Source organism: Gallinula chloropus (genome assembly GCF_964237585.1).
Source record: "Gallinula chloropus genome assembly, chromosome: 13".
NCBI lineage: Eukaryota > Metazoa > Chordata > Aves > Gruiformes > Rallidae > Gallinula > Gallinula chloropus.
In genome coordinates, this window is record NC_140098.1 from 22,791,318 (window position 1) to 22,810,101 (window position 18,784).

The 18,784-nt window shown below is 43.7% G+C and overlaps 1 protein-coding gene across 2 annotated transcripts in view; it reads left to right on the plus strand.

The window, feature by feature from the left end:
* AP1G1 (adaptor related protein complex 1 subunit gamma 1) overlaps positions 1-17,772 on the plus strand; it is a gene marked incomplete at its 5' end in the record, with an annotated part of 30,539 nt that extends 12,767 nt beyond the window's left edge. For both annotated transcript variants that reach the window (XM_084270240.1, XM_084270239.1), the window contains 16 exons: positions 152-232; positions 458-556; positions 956-1,011; positions 2,453-2,566; positions 5,232-5,372; positions 5,967-6,021; positions 7,672-7,794; positions 8,114-8,203; positions 8,702-8,829; positions 9,455-9,559; positions 11,702-11,843; positions 12,309-12,435; positions 12,859-12,954; positions 13,186-13,346; positions 14,340-14,438; positions 16,549-17,772. In XM_084270240.1, coding sequence (XP_084126366.1) covers positions 152-232; positions 458-556; positions 956-1,011; positions 2,453-2,566; positions 5,232-5,372; positions 5,967-6,021; positions 7,672-7,794; positions 8,114-8,203; positions 8,702-8,829; positions 9,455-9,559; positions 11,702-11,843; positions 12,309-12,435; positions 12,859-12,954; positions 13,186-13,346; positions 14,340-14,438; positions 16,549-16,650 — 1,719 coding nt within the window. In that variant the 3' untranslated portion in view covers positions 16,651-17,772. The remainder of the gene's footprint in view (positions 1-151; positions 233-457; positions 557-955; positions 1,012-2,452; positions 2,567-5,231; positions 5,373-5,966; positions 6,022-7,671; positions 7,795-8,113; positions 8,204-8,701; positions 8,830-9,454; positions 9,560-11,701; positions 11,844-12,308; positions 12,436-12,858; positions 12,955-13,185; positions 13,347-14,339; positions 14,439-16,548) is intronic.
* Positions 17,773-18,784: the final 1,012 nt, after the last annotated feature.

The following is an 18,784-nucleotide window of genomic DNA, read 5'->3' on the forward strand; positions in this document are numbered from 1 at the left end:
CTTATTAAGGGTGAGGATTGTGCATAGGAATGGAAATCAGCAGCTTATTTTGCTGCTTTGCCACTCCTCAGGGAGCGAACTGGCATTTAATGGTTCCCAGGTAAAACCCTGCCATCCAGTGGGATTTTCTCTGCTTTATTTTGTCAAACAGGTACGAATCCTGCGGTTACTACGAATTTTAGGGCGAAATGATGACGATTCTAGTGAAGCAATGAATGATATACTTGCACAGGTGAGTCTGCAAGGTTGATGAGCCGCTTCAAGTTTCTCTTTTGGCTTCTGAATAGTTTGGATTCAGCAGCCCTGGTGAAGATATAGCTGCTGCCTGTGCTGGGTTCAGTTTTGTTGCAAGTGTAGTACCTGATTGCCAGGATTGGTTAGTTGCACTGCCTGTTCTGCAGAACAGCACAGATCTGTTTTGGTTGTGTTGGAGTTACTTTTTTTTTTTTTTCTCCAGGTCGCAACTAATACAGAAACAAGTAAAAATGTGGGAAATGCCATTCTCTATGAAACTGTGCTGACTATTATGGACATAAAATCTGAGAGTGGACTGAGAGTGAGTTGCCTTTGCCATGGCTTTTTTTCCCCCCCTCATTTATTCTAGGCTTGTATTAGAGTAAATTGTGTAGAGGACATGAAGCAAAGTTGTTTCACCTAAATATAGCCTGACAGTTGGCTCTGTCTTCAGAAAGTGGTGGTTATGTATTTTTTGAAAATAACCAAAATAAAGCTAAGCTTTCTGCAGACTGCGTTCCCTTGAGTGCAGGAGAGGTCTCATGCTGTATTTGTCTTAGCTTTTCCTCTGCTTAGTCAGCTTCTAGAGTTCCTTATCTTATGCCTTTGGCCAAGAACCACCATAGTACCTTTGACACAGTGCCTTTTAAACTCATCTTGAAACAGTGAAGATGTCCAGCAGCCTTCTTTGATCACTGACCATCCCTAACTCTTTCTGCAGGTGTTAGCCATTAACATCCTAGGCCGTTTCTTATTAAACAACGACAAAAATATTAGGTAAGTTGTATGAAGTGTGTTCTGATAACACCAGTTTAAAGTGTGTGAGAAGCAATTGCACAAAAGTTGTGCCAAAGCAGAGCTTTCCAGCAGGTTATTTTGGGAAGGACTGTTGTTGGGGTTAGTATGACTGCCTAGCTTTCTGCTTTCTTGATGCATTCTTTTCTCTGTAAAAATATCAACTGTGGCTCTGCCCTTTTTAGTTTAGAGAGTATGGGTGCAGGATCTGATTCTTAACATGTAATTTCTTAATCTAGCCAGCTGTTTTTTTTTCCCAGTAAGCTGAGAATCTCTTGTCCCAGCCTGTCTGAGGCCGGCAACAAAGGAATTAGATTGGCAACAAAGGAATTTAGATGTGTTTTGGTCACTGTGAATCTGAAAATGGAATTGCTACAACCACTAGACTGATGTCCCACCTTGTCCTGGTTTCGGTCAGGATGGAGTTAACTTCTTCAGTAGCAGTGTAACACCCAAACACAGCATTCCATCCAATGACAGCCGTGCTGATAACACCCTGATGGGTTTAGTTGAGTCAGACAGTCAAGGACTCTCTCACTTCTTTGTATTTCTCTACTCATGAGAAAGGAGAGGCGAAGCCAGGACAGGTGACCCAGACTGGCCAAAGGGAGTATTCCATGCCAATTAAGTCCTGCCCAGTATAAAGGGGGCTGATGGGAGGAGGAGGAGCAGGAGGCTCCAGGATGTGTGGTTTTTGGGGGACGGTCGGGTTCTGGGACGGCTCTGGGTGGCATGGCCTGAGCTGTGGGTTGGGTGAGAAACTGCATTGGGTAGCAACAGTTTCAGAGATTTTCTTTGCTCTAAAGTCCTGTCAGCATTGTTAGATTTGATCTTTCTGCTATTCTAGTAAACTATCCTTATTCCAACCCACGGGCCTTTTGGTTTCTTGGTTTTGGGGTCGTTATTTGCCCCTTCTTCTTCCCTTGCCTCACCTCCCCCTCCCCTTCTCCCCCTGCTCTTTTCCTTTAAGGAGCAGGCAGCTGTGTGGATCTCAGCTCTCAGCCGGGGTAAAACCACGACACATCTCTAGACATTTTGATTGCAAATCACTGTATAGGTGATTTGTATAGGTGCAAACCTTAAGGATTGCAGCTCATACTGGTTTGTGTGTATGATCTGCAGAGGTCTGATCTTTAATTTCCTTGTCCTTTCAAAATGTCTCTGAAGATGGGGTAACGGACTTGAGCCCAGGAACTGGGACAGGTGCTTATCTGGGCAGCAGGTACTGTCAGGCATGTTACAGTTTAGTATGGTAACTCACCTTTGAAGATAGGCCAGGCAGTCCCCTGGAAGATTTCCATTCATTACTGGGTGTAACAGAACAGATAGAAGTTAAATAAGAAGTTTGGGGTTGTGTGAGTGTCTGTGCATATAAGTGAAGTGGCTGTGGTCAGCTGTTTCTTACTGTGTGTCTTTCTCCCAGATACGTAGCGTTGACGTCGCTGTTGAAAACTGTGCAGACAGACCACAATGCAGTACAGCGGCATAGGAGCACGATTGTGGACTGCCTGAAGGATCTGGATGTTTCCATTAAAAGGTGATTTAAGTATTAGTGAAGCAGCTTCTCACAGCCTATGAAAAGTGAGCAGGCCATAGGGGAAAATGATGGGCTCTTGGGGGAACTGTGAGACTAGTGGTAATGCATAGTGTGGTCCATACTTCAAAGAGGGTAATGAAATTGTTCAACCACCTTCTTTGGGAAGCTGCTCTTATGTTTTATGCATCTTGGCTTGGGAAAAAAGATTCTTCTAAAGCCTAATTTTTTCTAAAATGGAGCTGGTAGAGATGAGGTGCTGGAAGGGGCTGCCCAGAGAAGTAGTGGATGCCCCGTCCCTGGGGATGTTCAAGGCCAGGTTGGATGGGGCCCTGGGCAGCCTTGTGTAGCTCCAGGCCTGGAGGTTGGTGGCCCTGCCTGTGGCAGGGGGTTGGAGCTCTGTGACCCTTGGGGTCCCTTCCAACCCAGACCATTCTATGATTCTATGAGGTTATATGTGCATCGCAAGATGGAAAGCCTTCATGAAGGATGATCCTATTAAAAGCTACTCTGACGTGCTGTGTATTGCTATACTTCCCCTTGTTGTCTTGAAGCAGTGTTAAAATATTCAGATTATGTGTTCTAGATTACATTTGATTAGGCAGCAGTAGAATTCAGACTCACTTGATTGTTAAATAATTGGCTTACACGCCACATCCTGAAACACACTCTTGGTGTTCATTTGTCACTTAAATAATGGTATGTTGCTACTTCTCTGGGCAGTGGGAGAGCTTGTAACCTTACTTCATGCTGTAGGAAGACTGTTTTTCTGATACTCAGTCTAAACTTCTTCCTCTGTTTCTTCTTATTACTTGAGTTATCTTTTTTTTTTACTCACAGTAGTAACTTTCTCCAGTCTCTGCCAGATGCTTGTAGATACTCTGGAATCATTTGATCTAATTTTTGCTCAACCTATATGGAATACTGCTTTTATTTAATCTTCTAAATTGAGTCTTTTAGCCTGTTGATTGCTTACTCTCACTTTTGGAACTGTTACTCATTGTGATTATTTCCGTAACTGGTAGTCTAAGCTTAGTGTGGTGTATGACATGTCGGTGGTGGGGACGGTTACATCCCTGTTGTGTTTTGTGGAATCTATCTGCTGCAGCCCAAAATTTCACTGAGGTCTCATCACATCATTAACACCTTTTCAAAACTGCTCAGCTTTTTCTTTTTTTCCCCCCACCTTGTCAAACTGATTGCATTACACCGTAGATACTTGTTGTGACAGGTACTCTTCAAATTTATGCCCATCTTTGATTCAGATTGACATTAACAGCACTGCTCAGTCTAATATGTTCAGAATAGGAAAGGATTCTGTCTCGCTTAAACTTAATTGTAACTGTTGTGCAGTGGGTATCATGTGATTGGATTTTTACAGTTTCAGGCTTGTTGCAAACCACCCTATCTTTTATATGCTGAGCAAGTCAGACTGCTGTTGCTGTTTGGTGTCAGAGCCAGCACATGGCTCAGTTGTGGAACAGCAAAGCCTCATCCAGCTTTCAGATAGAAGGCAGCAGAAGGATGTTATTGATGCCTGCTAGGGAAGCACAGGTGTGCTGCAAATAACAGAGCTTCATGTCTGAGTGCTGTTGGAGGATGAAGCCTTTGAGTGATCCATCGGCAGAGCATGATGTTGCCATGCTGACACTCGTGCTGCTGACAATGCACTATCTTCATTGAAGCAATTTATTGACTGGGTGTCAGAGTCCCCAGGTAGCAAGTTTCAAGGGATGGGACTTGAGGGAAAGACAACCAAAACCAGGTGTTGTATCTGACACATGACCTGTTATCTTTTAACCATTGCCCTGCATTTGTGGTCCATGTAGTACAATTCAGAATGGCTGTGCCATTTAATTCAAGTGTTCTTGTCTGTCTGCTTAGTGTGATCAAATGACATGATTAAGAACTTTGTGACATGCATTTTAACAAAATTAATTGCTAACATTGTCCAGAAATCAATCGTACACTTGAAGATAGTAGTCATCATTCAAAAAATGTTGGAAGAATGGGTGCGCTGTGCTAGAATCAACTACAGAAGCTTCAAGTAGAAGGGCTAAGGACTGGCCTCTGAACTCTTGATGAATACAACAAGGAGTAGCAAAGAAGCCAGTACCCTGTCTAGTTGTGTTGTCAACTTGTTGGGGGGAGAAATGGGTTCTGAAAAGAGCATCAAGGTAATTTTTGGTTCTAGAAATCTTACGTAGTCTGACATGATAGAATAAAGCTTATCCGTTAATATTTTAAATCTCTACTATATTTGAATCTCAAATACATGGAGATCGAAACACGTCTCTTCTGAGTCCCTGAAGCTGGAGAAGGCATGTTGGAGCATGGATCACTTACTGCAGTTTGTCAGAAATGACCAGCATGTGATTAAAAATACTTGGGTGGTCAGACCTAGATGCTGATGGAGTCAGTTTGCTGGAAGATGTTTCCAGCCTTTAAGACACCTCCACTCCCCCTTAGGTTTTTTGGGGGTGGGTGTTTATTGTCTGCCCATGAACAGGGAAGTACTGGTGCATTTAACACGGGAGGCTGTTCTCACAGGATTAATAAATACTGCTCTCTTCACTGAAAGGAAAGTGCACTTGAGGAGATGGGGGCGGTTTGGTTTTGCACTTCACTAGCTGAAGATACTTTATTGTTTGTCTGTCTCCTGCCCTAGGCGTGCAATGGAGCTGAGCTTTGCTCTTGTTAATGGGAACAACGTCCGTGGAATGATGAAGGAGTTGCTGTATTTCCTAGATTCTTGTGAACCGGAGTTCAAGGCAGACTGTGCGTCTGGAATCTTTCTTGCAGCTGAAAAGTATGGGGCCAAGTTACTTGATACTTTTTTGTTTACTTCTTCACAATGATGAGCATTTTGTGTGTTGTCCCTCTTCCTCCTCACCTCCCAAGAATGTTGATGATGTCTTCTCTATTTATTGGTCTCTGTAGTTTGTCAGGGTCCTGTTCCCCAGGGTAGGTTAAAGCTATGTCCCTTATGGATACTCCTCATATCACTAAACCATTCTAGTATGTTGATTTCTGAGGCACTGTGGAACAGGTGGTGTGCTCACATCCTGGTCTTGTCTGCCCTCCACAGGCACAGATTCTCTCTGATTAGTACAAGTAAAGTAATCTTGTTACTGCTGAGCCAGTCTTATACATGCAAGATATGAGTCTGCTATATCATACAGGCTTGTATATTAATTCAGCTTTCCATTAATACAGAAAAGTCAAAGAATTGTTAGGTGTGTTGTTTTGTTGGTGGGGTTTTTTTAATGTGTGTGGTGGTGGTGTCCCCTGCTTAGGAAACACCGGGCTAGGAAGTAACTGAATGACAGGGTTTTGATGATGAGTTTCTTGCTGGGTGAAGGCTAGCAGTTACTGCTCTAACTTAGCTTCTTCATTTTCTCAGGTATGCTCCTTCCAAACGCTGGCACATAGATACAATCATGAGAGTCTTAACAACGGTGAGTGTTTTTAAATTCTGTAGGAAGTTACTCATTAGTTTAAGAGCAGCTGTAAAGGCTGGGAGGTAACTGCTGCAGTAACCAGAGGAAATGTACTTGCATGGTAGTGACCCAGTGCAGCCAGTCAGGATAGATAAACTCAGTAAAATACATGAGTGGTATTATAGAAGAAATGTATGATTTCAGAAATACACAAGAATACAGTGTTGTAGCAAAGCTTTTCTACTGCAGTAATCATGTTACCTTCTGAAGACAGTTCTTGTGACAGCACTTACGCTGTAATTCCAATATTCAGTGCTCTTGGAGAGAGGGAACACAGCCTTAAGTGACTTGCAAAGAGAAACAGAGTGAAACAGTTTCTTGAAATTAAACTCAACTTGGAATATCAAAGCTTAATGCAACCATATCAGCTTTCTAGTACCTCTCCATTTGATTTAATTGTTACTCTTTACCTCCATGAATTTCTTCTATAAACATCGTAGGTGAGGTGGAACTGGGGAAGTGTTTTGGCAAACAAGAGGGAGGAGATGCTGATAGCTTGGGTAGGCAGTGTGCTGCCTGAGGCAAAGGCATGGGAAGAGATCTGTGTTATCAGTATGCATGTTCAGATTTGAGACTTTGCCACCCTGAAACAGAGATAAGTAGATTCCTCTGAACTGAAAATTGATTTCCATTAGAAGGCTGACTGTGAGAATTGCTCTGATTACTTCTGTAAAGTAACTGTCTTCTCTTGGCTGCTAGAGAAACCATTTTAAAGCTGTATTGATGAGGCTGCCTACTGCAGACTCTGACGGATGAATATCCTTTTCAGTTTAGCAGACATGAGAACTACAACAGTAAGATGGCATCAGTCATATTTGGCTAGGTGGATTCTCACTAAAGTGAACCCAGTTAGGTCCACTAATTTCCTTCTTTTTGCATGCTCTGCTCTCAGTGCCAGAGGAATGCCCAAACAGAACAAGTTTTGAAGAGTATACATCTTCCCTTCAGTGCCAAAGCTGTGTGCTTGTATATTGCCCCACATGCTTTCCTGGCCTTAAAGTTGGCTTTTCCCTCTGAGCTCTGTGTTCCTGTCCTCTAACCAAAGAGTGATAAGCAGGCAAGTTCCTGGGTCCTGTGCTTATTTGGCATAGAGTCTAGCTTTGAGCAAATGATTGAATAGGCTGTGTTCTGCCCCCAGTGTGTCTCTTGGCTTAAAACCTTCCAGTTAGCAAGGAAAGTTGCTGTGTTGCTTTTTGTTCACAGGCTTCTTAAGTCCACACTACCCTCTTAGCAGTTTCAGGATATCTGTAGTACAGATTTCTCTGGCTATAGTTGAGTTCATTGGGAAAAATGTACTGTAATCAACCATAAAGAGCCTGGAAATGTGGAGGTTGATTATTTATCTATTTTAAATTTCCCTGCAGGCCCAGGGAAGTGGTTGAATCACCTTCCCTGGATGTGTTTAAAAAAGGGTAGCTGAGGTGCTTAGGGATATGGTTTAGCTTAGGACAGGAACGGTTGGACTCAATGATTTTAAAGGTCTTTTCCAACCTTGTGATTCCGTGATTAGGTGGCTTTGTGAAGGATATCAGCAGATGCCACTGAGAAGTCAGATAGTGAAACCTAACAACTTTTACTTGTCTTTTGAATACACAATTGTTCTTGCAGGCAGGAAGTTATGTTCGTGATGATGCTGTTCCCAATCTGATTCAGCTAATAACTAATAGTGTGGAGATGCACGCCTACACTGTGCAGAGACTCTACAAAGCCATCCTTGGTGATTACTCCCAGGTAATACCAAACACGACTGCCTTCATTTTCCTTGTTACACTGCAATAAGCATGTTTATTAAGCATTTCAAGGTAGGTCAATACCAAACTGTCTAGCTGCAAGGGCAGATTGTAGAGTAGGCATTTCTTCTATAAGTTCACGTTGTTCTTATTTTCTTATTTTGTGTAATTATGGATCAAATCAAATATTCCTGTTTTTTCTGCTGTGGAGAACTTCCTTGGTTGTAAGGAGAGCTAAGCTTGCTCTGGGAAATGGTGATGGTTTAATGTGTCATACAGGCATCCATTTGTCTCTGAGGCGTCTGATCTTCTTCTAACAGCAGCCCCTGGTGCAAGTGGCCTCTTGGTGCATAGGAGAGTATGGAGATCTCCTGGTGTCTGGTCAGTGTGAAGAGGAGGAACCAATACAGGTATAGCTTGGGAAAAGAGCAGCAGCTGTGTACCTGGCTGAGCGGCTGGAGCTGCTTGATGCTGGATATATGAGGGGAATGCTTGCAATAGATACTTGGCACTGGTGTCCATGATGGTAATGCACTCTGGAGAGGAATCTCTTCCTCATGCTACAGGCATAGGCTGTGTAAACACTCACTGCAAGGAGTGCAGCTACAGTCGGCAAAGCAGTGTGGTTTCAGTGCTAACCTAGCTTGTAGGGTATCTGCTAAAGCCTTAGCTGTGTGTTTGGTGATAAAACCTGCTCTTCAGTGTGTGCAACAGGAGCTGTATTTCAAAGCTAATGAGATGGCTGCCTAGCTGTGTCTGTCTCGTTCACTCTGAACGCATGCTGCAGGCTCACAGGGTTGAGGAGGTGTGACAAAGCCACCAAGCAAGAGACAAGTTTTTACAATATGTCTTGGAAGGCTTGCTGCAAAGGTTCTTTGTCTCAGCTTAACCTTTCTGTACCTTTTCAGGTAACAGAGGATGAAGTTCTTGATATTTTAGAAAGCGTCCTGATATCTAATATGTCTGCGTCTGTTACACGAGGCTATGCTCTCACTGCCATCATGAAGCTTTCCACAAGGTTCACCTGCACTGTCAAGTGAGTTCTCATTGATGCTGTGCCTGCACAGGGTCTTGTTGCAGGTGTGCTGGTGTCGGTTGTCTCCAGCAGAAGTGACATCAGACGTGTTCTGCCTCCCTGGTTTACGAGAGTCGTCTTGTAATCTGTTAGCTTTTACAGTTCTCCTTTGCTTGCAGGGCAGAAGACTTCCAACTGATAGGTACTGTTTTCTCTGTGGATGTCCTCTGCTGTGTAGGGACATAATCTGTTTCTGTTGCTTGAAAACCCCTTTATAGGGAACATAAGTCCTTACTTCAGTGGACTGCTCTTTTGGTTCCTTTTTCAGATGATGGTGAGAAAATAACCTTGTTTCCTACTGACAGCTTCTTGGTATGGGTAGTTGGGCTTTTTTATTATATACTTTGTGGTGGTGTATTAATCACCTGCTGATGCTGTTGTGAAGGGACACTTGAAAAAGGGATGTTGAATAGATACTCCAGGAAAGCAGCAGTGACTGCTGTTTCAAATGAGTTTTATAGGACACCTGTTTAGTAGAGACCAGATAGTGTCTTTTGGATGACACATGCTAATCCCTTCCTTGCTTTATTGCTGCTAATTCCGTGGTGTGATGTTTGTTTTGTTTCCTCCCTGCCCCCTCTCCCAGTCGCATCAAGAAGGTAGTTTCCATTTACGGCAGCAGCATTGATGTGGAGCTACAGCAGAGGGCAGTGGAATATAATGCACTTTTCAAGAAGTACGATCACATGAGGTAAGTGCTGATGAGTTTTGGTGTTTGAAAAGGATCATTGTAATCTAATCTTATCTACTGTGTACCACACTTTATGCTTGGAGGGCTTTGTGTGCTGATTTTAGTAGCTTACTGAGGATCCAGAATCTCTTATTTGTAAGGTTAGTGTTTTAAGAACTTAGTGTATCTTGGGAGATTGTTTTGTGATCAGAGATTTTGTCTTGACAAAACATTTGTCCTCCTTTGAGCTTGAACTTGACTAATTTTTACATCTAGGTGTTAAATATGCTAGCTGAGAAGTGTCTGCAAATAATGCTAGCATGGTAAAAGCTACCACAGTCAGGTTCAAACATATCTTAAAATTACTTTTGGAATAAACATGCAGAGGCCCATTGACTTATCCTTCTAAGCTCTAAGGTAATTGAGGTAGTTCTATCTTAATACCTCTCACTTTTTCAGAGCTTCTTTATAATTTCCTGTATCTTCTCATAGTGTCTGTTTAGAATCTCACATTCGCATGCAAGGGCATACTGTTTCGCTGCATCACTCAGCATCCCTGTTTTCCAATTCATGAGCAGGTTAGCCTCTTTACATCTGTTGAGAGGTCCACATTCATCACTGCATTACCCAACTTTCTCAAAGCAAAAAAAATCACTTAAACCCCTGTTTTGTTGCAATAACAAACACTGTAGTTCTTTGCAGAATAATCATTAATCTGCTGTGTGCAGTAGTTTATTGTTGATGCGTAAGAGCACCGCAGATTGTAATCAGTGAGGATCATAAGATTGAGGGAGATCTGGGGATTAACTTCATCTGCCCTTGAACCCTTTCCATAAGATTCCATTGGATGGAGGAGGATCCATTTTAGAGTCTAGATGAAAGGACAGAGAGAAAATGGGTGCCACTGGACTAAGTATTACCTGTGTTTGTAGGGGCCTCCAGACATTGTTTCAAAGGCTCTTCACAAGCACTGTTTTTTTACATAGGTACCATCCTATTTACTATGTGTAGAAGAGAACATTCCTGTGATTTCCCCTTCCCTCCTGTGGGATCCATGCAGCAACACACACTATTCTTGGAAAAGTCAGGCTAATGGACTGGGCAGTGAGCTGCATAGGGCTTTACAAGAAGCCTTATGAGCAGCTTGAGAAAAACCTAGTATGAGCAGCTCTTGAACCGAATTGGCTGGTGCAGACAACAGCCTCTGGCCATCAGCTTTTGATCACACAGCAAGGTGTGCGTGCTGCCTGTAGTGCTGGGAAGCATTGCACTTTATATGCACACGTGACTTCATTCAGTTTTAGGAGAGAGCATCTGCATTTCTTCCACTGGTACATTCTGGTGCCTTACAGTGTGAAGGGCAATGTTGGATAGTTTCTGCTTGTTAAGACTGTTTATGATCTAAACGTGGCCTGTTGTTGGGTTTATTGGCACTGGAACACTTTTCCAGCCCAAAAGATGTGTAGGCAGTGTGGCTTACCCCTATTGCATAAGCACCTTGTGGCTTGATCTGTAAGGGTACTGGCCTTTGTATTACAAACTTGTACTCCCCATACAGGTTCTCCTAGGGTTTTTTTGTTTGTTTGATGTCAGGATGTTGGATCCCATGCTTCTTCGCTCTCCTGTCATTTCAGGAGGGGGTACTCTCAAGGGCTGAACTTAACCTCTTTGGAAACTTAATTTGGCTAAATGAGCCAAATTAATTTGGCTAAATGAGCACAGTGATTTGCTTCCTCAACTTTGTCATGTGTTCTGAGTTGTCAGCCCTCCTGCAAAGAGAAGTCAAATGAGCTGACTCTGACTCAGCTGCATATGGAACAGAGCAGTCGAGTGTCCCATGTGTGCAGCTGATTCACCATTGTTTAATTATGTAATCTTTGTATTGGGTTATCCTAGCCCCACAGTGGAAACTGTGTCAAGTACTAGGGGAAAACTGGAGGCAGGAGGGCTTGTTTTGCTTTCAGCTGCTGACTAATGTAGACTGGCACAGAGTGCCAAGGATTCCTTCTGACCACCTCGAGCTGTCATGCAGTCTTACAGTTCCCCTACATTGGAGCTAAAGGAAAAGGCCGTTTTCCCTGTGTACATCATCTCCTGAATGTCTGCATATTTGGAATGGGATCCAGGAAGATGGCACAGTGTAACTATGTCAGCTTCTTTCAGGCCAGCGCTGCTTGAGAGAATGCCAGTAATGGAGAAAGTCACCACAAATGGCCCTACCGAGATCGTACAGACCAACGGAGAGACAGAGGCAGCGGTGCTGGAAACCAAACCTCCACCCTCTGGATTGCAGCCTGCTAGCCAGGTAATGGAAACTGATCCAGGATAAGTTTCCACTGCCTGTCAGACCACACTACTAGCTACTGCTGACAGTAAGCTGAGACCATCTCCCTCCCCCTCTTGGCCTCTTTACTAGTTCTGGTCTGGTGATGATTGCATTGTCTCTCTACTCTGATGTCTCTGGTGGCAAGGGCAGTTGTGTGGAAGAGGTCACTGTGGGGAGTGCAAGAGCAGGGTGGGGTAAAGCCATTTATCCCACAGCCTGTCTCATTCATTGTGCATGACCTCTGTCCTTCTCTATCTCTGTGATCCCAAGAGCATGGAAACTAGATCTCTTGTGGGGCATGGGACCATAGACAAATGAAGGGCCTCTCTGACTGGCCACAGCTCTGCTGGTCTTCAGCCTGAGAGCAAGTAGAATCCATTGCACTTGCAAGGGAAAATTAGCAGGAAGTCAAATATGTAACTATTATATCCACTCTCTTATTAGGCAAATGATTTGTTGGACTTGTTGGGGGGAAGTGATATAACACCTGTAATCCCCACTGCACCCACAAGCAAGCCAGCCTCTGCTGGTGGGGAGCTTCTTGACCTCCTGGGAGACCTCAATCTAACAGGTGAGCAGGCCGCATCTCTTACCAATCTACTTTCTCCGTCCTGGGGTGGGATGAGGACTGGCTAACACTACACTTTCTATAAAGTCCTAGTCTTTTGCCAAGATCCACGTTAACATATAGGTGGGAGTTGGGGGATGAAGTCATGGGTTGACTCTGCATGATTAGCTGGTGACATTTCAGTCTCCAGCCTGGGAATTTTGTGAGCTTTTCCAGAGAGGGTTGGGAGATCTGAGGAAATAATTTCCCCTTGAATGCCTGCTAGCTCAAAAGTGTCTTGTGAGAACATAGAAGGGGAGGATGACAACATAAATTATTTGTAGAGCTTGTAAAGAATAATGATAGGTAGTAGTTGATCTTTGGAGAATGAGTAATTACTCATCATTTCATGACAGATAAGTAGTAATCCTTCATTGTTTCTTGTAGGTTCTCCAGTATCTGCCCCTGCACCACAGATAGCACAGCCTCCATTCCTGCTTGATGGACTTTCATCACAACCTCTCTTCAATGATATTGCGACAGGTTAGGGACACGTAAATCCTTAGCCTATGATGCCATGGCACCCAACTAGAAGAGGAAACAAGGGGTAGTGTAAAAAGGGGGATTTGGAAGCGAAGTGTGGTATGGACACTGGAGGTGGAGGAGGGGTTAGGTTTAACCTTCAGAAGACTTGATGTCTGTGGTAAAGTAAACTTAGAATGCTGAGGATGATCTCCAGGTTCTGTAGGACTGCTGCTTTTTTGTTTTCTGCAGGAATCCCCTCAATTACTGCATACAACAAGAATGGGCTGAAGATTGACTTCACCTTTGAGAGGTCAAACACCAACCCTAGCGTCACTGTAATCACGATACAGGCCTCCAACAGCACAGAGCTGGATATGACAGATTTTGTTTTTCAAGCTGCAGTACCAAAGGTAGAGCCATTCAGTGAGGCTGCAGATTACTTCATGATGGGTGCTTTCATGCAGACAGAAACTTGCAGAGTGGTAAACAAGGCTGACAGCTGTTAATAGGTTGTCTTAGTTGTCAATTTGGTCATCTGGTTCTGGTCTGAAGATAAATTTTATGAGTAGAACACCATTGTTGCCAGATCAGACCACTTACTTCACTGGGACAGAATCTTGTTTCAGGTTGCATTTGGTTTAGCAGCTTTCTAGGAAAGGGGCAGAAAAATGTTGGATAACGGGAAAAAGAAAGTGAGGATGCTAACCTTTACATTTATTCTAAGTTTCTAAGAAATAAGCTGTGTTCTTTGCAGCTATGAATATATGAAGAAAAAAAAATCTTTTGAAGCTATCAGCTGCTTATAGAAGTTTAAATGTGTCTTTACATGATGATTAGTGACAGTGCTTCTTTAAGCAGTGAATTGTCCCCACTTGCACTGAGCTGCAGCACAAAGTATGTGAAACAGATTGCCTAGTTTATACCAGAGCAGACTGTTTAAGCAGGCTGTGATTTCAGTGTGGTTCAAGTTTGGGAAAATGCATTCACTTTTGGGAGTTTTAGGAATTAGTAATGTTCTAATTTTGATGGGCCTCACACCTGCCATAGGAAAGAATTTGGGAAAGAATGGGCCTCCTGAAATGACAGGCATGCTGAGCAGTCTGGACTGTTCCTGTGTGTGACACTTGGAACAATGCATCATTGCTGATCCTGATAGCCAGCAGTAAACCCTCACCCTACTGCTTGTGCTCTCTGGATCTTGCTTGTGTAGATCACCAGTAGGCCAGTGAATGTTTTGCCCTTTGCACATAGGGAATTGAAGAACTGGTTATCTGGCTTTATTGTGGTTGTGCATATACTATCACAGCCAGGAACTTTCTCTTGCCTTTTCTCAGTGCAAACAAATCACTTCATGTTCTTACTTGATTAAGCATCAAATTGTTTTCATTTTGCCCTTTCTTCAGACGTTCCAGCTGCAGCTCCTGTCTCCCAGCAGCAGTGTCATACCTGCATTTAACTCGGGGACCATCACACAGGTCATTAAAGTCCTGAATCCACAAAAGGTGAGTGATTCACACTGAAGATGCTGTCTTGGAGGAATGCATTTAGTGGTGGTCAGTCAGGGATGCATCTCTGATGAGGCTGATAGAAGCAAATGATACGTTTTTAATGACAGTGATTTTGGTTTGGGTTTGGTTAGGAAAAAGACGGGAACCTGGGCACAGGTTTGGACTTCTGCTTGACTATGTAGCTAAAACAGATGCAGAAGTTTGCTGTCTTCAATTCATGAAGATCTTTTGCATCAGAAAGGTTGTTAAACAAGTTTTTAGATGGCCTTTCTTAAAGGAGCTCAACCTGGTGTTTGCATTTATTGTAAAGGTGATGGCTGAAAGGCAAGCCTCTTGCCACACAAACATATTTTAACATTTGTTCTCACTCTGCAGTGATGTTAATTAAAATGTTTGTTACACAAAAAATAGCTTGTTTTCTCAAGCACTGTCATTTGTTTTTAAAGTGATGAGTATAGTTTATAAACAGCTGATGGAAATAATCGTGAAGTGGGATTTAAGCATAATATCATTTGTTTACAGCCTTCAGAAACAGGCTTCAAGACTGGGATACAGCAGACTTGGAGGGAGGGAGGGGTGTTCCACATGTTCTCCTTTAAGAGGTTTTTCAAATATTCAGATGGCATCTGAAAGAAAAAAATTAAGACCAGATATTTCTTCCTCTGTGGGACACTCTCTGAAATCTCAGATTTCACTGAAATGGCTGTCCTCCACTGCATATTTTCTGGGGGTTTCCATGCAACTCCCCTTTATTTCCCCTCAGCCTGTATTAAGGCACAAGAGTACTTTTTGTGGTGCTGCAGAGCACTTTTCAAAGATCACCTTGCAAGTTACTTTCTGAACTTGGGAGAGTTCAGGTGTTCTCATGTAAGGTGCCAGCAGTCACACTGTATCCACCTCAGGCAGGCCCACAAGGTGAGATACACCTGGATCATGGGATGCTTTCTTGTTGAACTCCAGAATGCAGAGGTGCAGGGTAGTATTTTACTACTCTCTTCTCTTGCCCATTGTTTTCAAACTCCACCAGCTCAGGCATTTGTGCATCACTTCTGCCTGAAAGTACAGCTTTGCAAGGACCCTGTCCGTGAGATGGTGTAGCTACCTGGAGTACTCTGGAGGCAACTTGGAACAGTTCTGCTATTTAGGAGGCAGCTGTTTGTCTTGTCAGTCTTGTAAAAAGTGTGTTCCATCCAGATGTGGACTGTTGTTATGCTGGACACAAACTGAGAGCCAGTTGCCCAAAAGAACACCAAATACAACAAAAACTGACACTGGTAACGTTGATCTGTAGGTGGTAAAGCATAGCTGCTGTAGCCTGAGGCTGGTTGGAGCAGTCATTGTGCTTATTTCTTCTCTGCTACCCTTGTGTATTTCCCTGTAGGTGAGGGGGTAAGACACAGAAACAGCCAAGTTTCTGCTTTTCCTTTTCAGGTTTTTGGGAAGCAAGTTTGGGGTTTTCTTGAGTGAGGAGAATAGGGAACCTTTTCCTGGAGCATGCTGTTCTATTATTAAGGACCACTTAGAGTATCTGGATGACAGCCAAATGACAGTGAGCTATTCCATCACTTACAGCAGGAGAAAGTGTTCTCAGAGGCTCTTTCTAGTTGTCCTTAGGCTGTTTCCTTCACTCTGCTAGCAAGCTGTGCGACACTTCAAAGAGTCAAGAGTGCTGCTTTGAGTGAACAGCAGCAAAATGACCCCTCTCCCAGTGAGCCTAAGTGCAGAGCAGCAGAGTCCAGATCTGCCTCTTGCTTTCTTCCATTGTTAACTGGGATTTTAGGGCAGCTATTTTTATATTTAAGGACTTCAGGGCCTGCGAGAGCGGGGCCAGTGCAAAGACATGTGGGTAGAAGGTGTGTTGTAGCTTTTCTGAGCGTGTACCTGATCTGAGAACTACAGTGACCAGTCAGTTCCTACCAGGTTAAGCATTTAACTGCAGTGTCATTGCTTACCCTGTATATCCTTCCAGCAAGCTCTTGTGGTGAGGAGGAGTCTGTTTTGCCTGCATGGGATAAGGGAGGAGAGCTGGACATGGGGGTATTCACTGACCTTTAATGAGGACCTGAATTTGTTGTGTGTTTGCTCCCCCTGCTTTCTCTTGTAGCAACAACTACGTATGCGGATCAAGTTGACGTATAATCACAAGGGCTCCGCGATGCAGGATCTAGCAGAAGTCAACAACTTCCCCGCTCAGTCTTGGCAGTGAAGCTCTGCACCATTCTTATTCTCACCCCACCCAATCAAAAGAACTCTGGGAAGAAGGTTGTGATCCTTGGCAATCCCCCAAACTGCACCACGGGCATGGGGAACAGATGAGACCTGCTGATGAGGAGGAATTTTCCTGAAGTGATTGCTGACTCTGAAGCATATCTGTTAAGACTAATCTCCTCTCCTCTGATGACAAGGCTGGTGGCTTGTGGAGGCTACTGTGCACTCCCTCACACATGCATTCACAGCCAGAAGCAACATTCCCTTCTCCCCTTCTCCCCCTCCAACTCCCCCACAAAGAAACACAGCCTGGTTGGAAGAAAAGTCTGGAATTTCTAGCAGGGAAACTTTCTTCTCTCTGCAGCAAGTGAACAGCTGCCCCTTCTTTTTGCTGTCTTTTCCCCCTGGGTGGGCAAGGCGTGTTGTCATTCATTACTAGCTGGATTCCTTCAGGCACACTCATCTGACTGGGGCCTTGGGGAATGTCAGGCTGCCCCTTTCTTCTTATATCCCCTATGTCTGAAGGCATTGGAGGCTTCTTAGGGCCTCTTTGGTGCATTGTCCTGTACGCCCACCTCAGTTGTGTGATGCGTACCAAGAGCAAGTTAGGCCTTGGGAGTTCATGTGCAAACCTGGGACAGTGCAGGAAAAGAAGTGCTGGTGAGAGTTGGTAAAATTGGTTTGGTGCTGTACTTGGAAATTAAGACCTTACACTTGAATTTTCTTTCTTTTTATCAGTAGCTGCAGCCATGCAGATTCACAGACAGTCTTCTGTACCTTCCCCAGAAAGTATGGTGATCTGTGAGAGATGTAGAGATCCAAGAACAGCTGGTTTTCTACCACAAACGGTTTCAAAGTCTTTTAACTCATTAGTTGTGGTTTATGAGTAGAAAAGACAATTTTGTAGTTCAGACTTTGATGGCTCTGATCCTGCTGGGAGACTTATCAGAGACTATGCTGCAAAGTTGCTCTTCCTGGTTATTCCAGACCTTCTCCCCAATTTAATTTCCAGAGCCTGTTGTAGACCCCCTGGATTCCATTTGAGTTACTTCTCACTGGGATATTTGTGTTGTATCTGTAACATTGGCACTGAAATAAAAGACCATGCGGTTTCAAGAGACCTTTTCCCATTTTGTCACTTAATTGATCCTTGTAGTTTGCTCCTTGCTCCCCTTTCAGAGAAAGGTGCTAGTTCAGGTTCAGACTGAAAGTAACTCAGCTGTTTTTTGAATGGAAGCCAGTTGTTTGAGTATTTGGATCCGGAGATGTGAGGTCCAGTACTCTTCCAGGCTTACAGAAAGCTGTGTCAGTTATGCTTCCTTGTGTGAACTGTTGTCAAGGTGGTAGAGTTCCATGAATTCGCGTGGAGGTGATGCATAAGACACAGCACAGTGTGACAAAACTTCAAATGCTCAGCCCTCTTCAGGGAAGAAGAGGGAGAGGATATATCATCCCTGAGCTTGCTGGTAAGTTGAAGGTACTCCAGCTTCCAGCCCAGTGCTTTCTCAAGAGAAATGGGTGGCACATTTTGCTTTGTTTCTGTTATAGAGCGTTCCAGATTGTGATCATTTAGTGCTCTGGCAAGCTCTGACATGGCTTTTTGTGTCTGCAAAAGTGCTAACACTAGGCTCCAGTCCTTGCTAAAAACACTGGTGCCCAGTGGACTTGGGGAAAATTGAAGACCTGTTCTACCCTTGAATCATAAGCAGGAGGCCACTAAAAGTTGTTCAGTCTGCATTAGATTTAACTGCATTAAGTAATAATGTAGAACTGACTGTCTCTGAAGTGCTGGTCTGTGAAGTGGAATAGGCCTAGCTTTAGCTTCTCTTGGAGGGTGTTTTTGCTGCCTTATTGATTAAACAAGTTTGGGCCTTTGGATTAGCAGAGAGCTTTATTATTCTACTGGCATTGGCATCAGCGTGGGGTTATAAAATCTAGAGAAATGATGCATGATTTCCTTAAATGTAATTCTGCATTGTGGCAGGGTCATGCTGGGCTGTCGGTGGTGAGGCAGATCCTGTGCTTGAGCTGGAAGCATCATGAAGCAGGCAGTCTTGCAGAAAATGGCTGAATCAAAGTCCATTTGTAAGTGCTGAGCGTTTACCTTTGTTGCTTTCACTGCAGTTGTGACT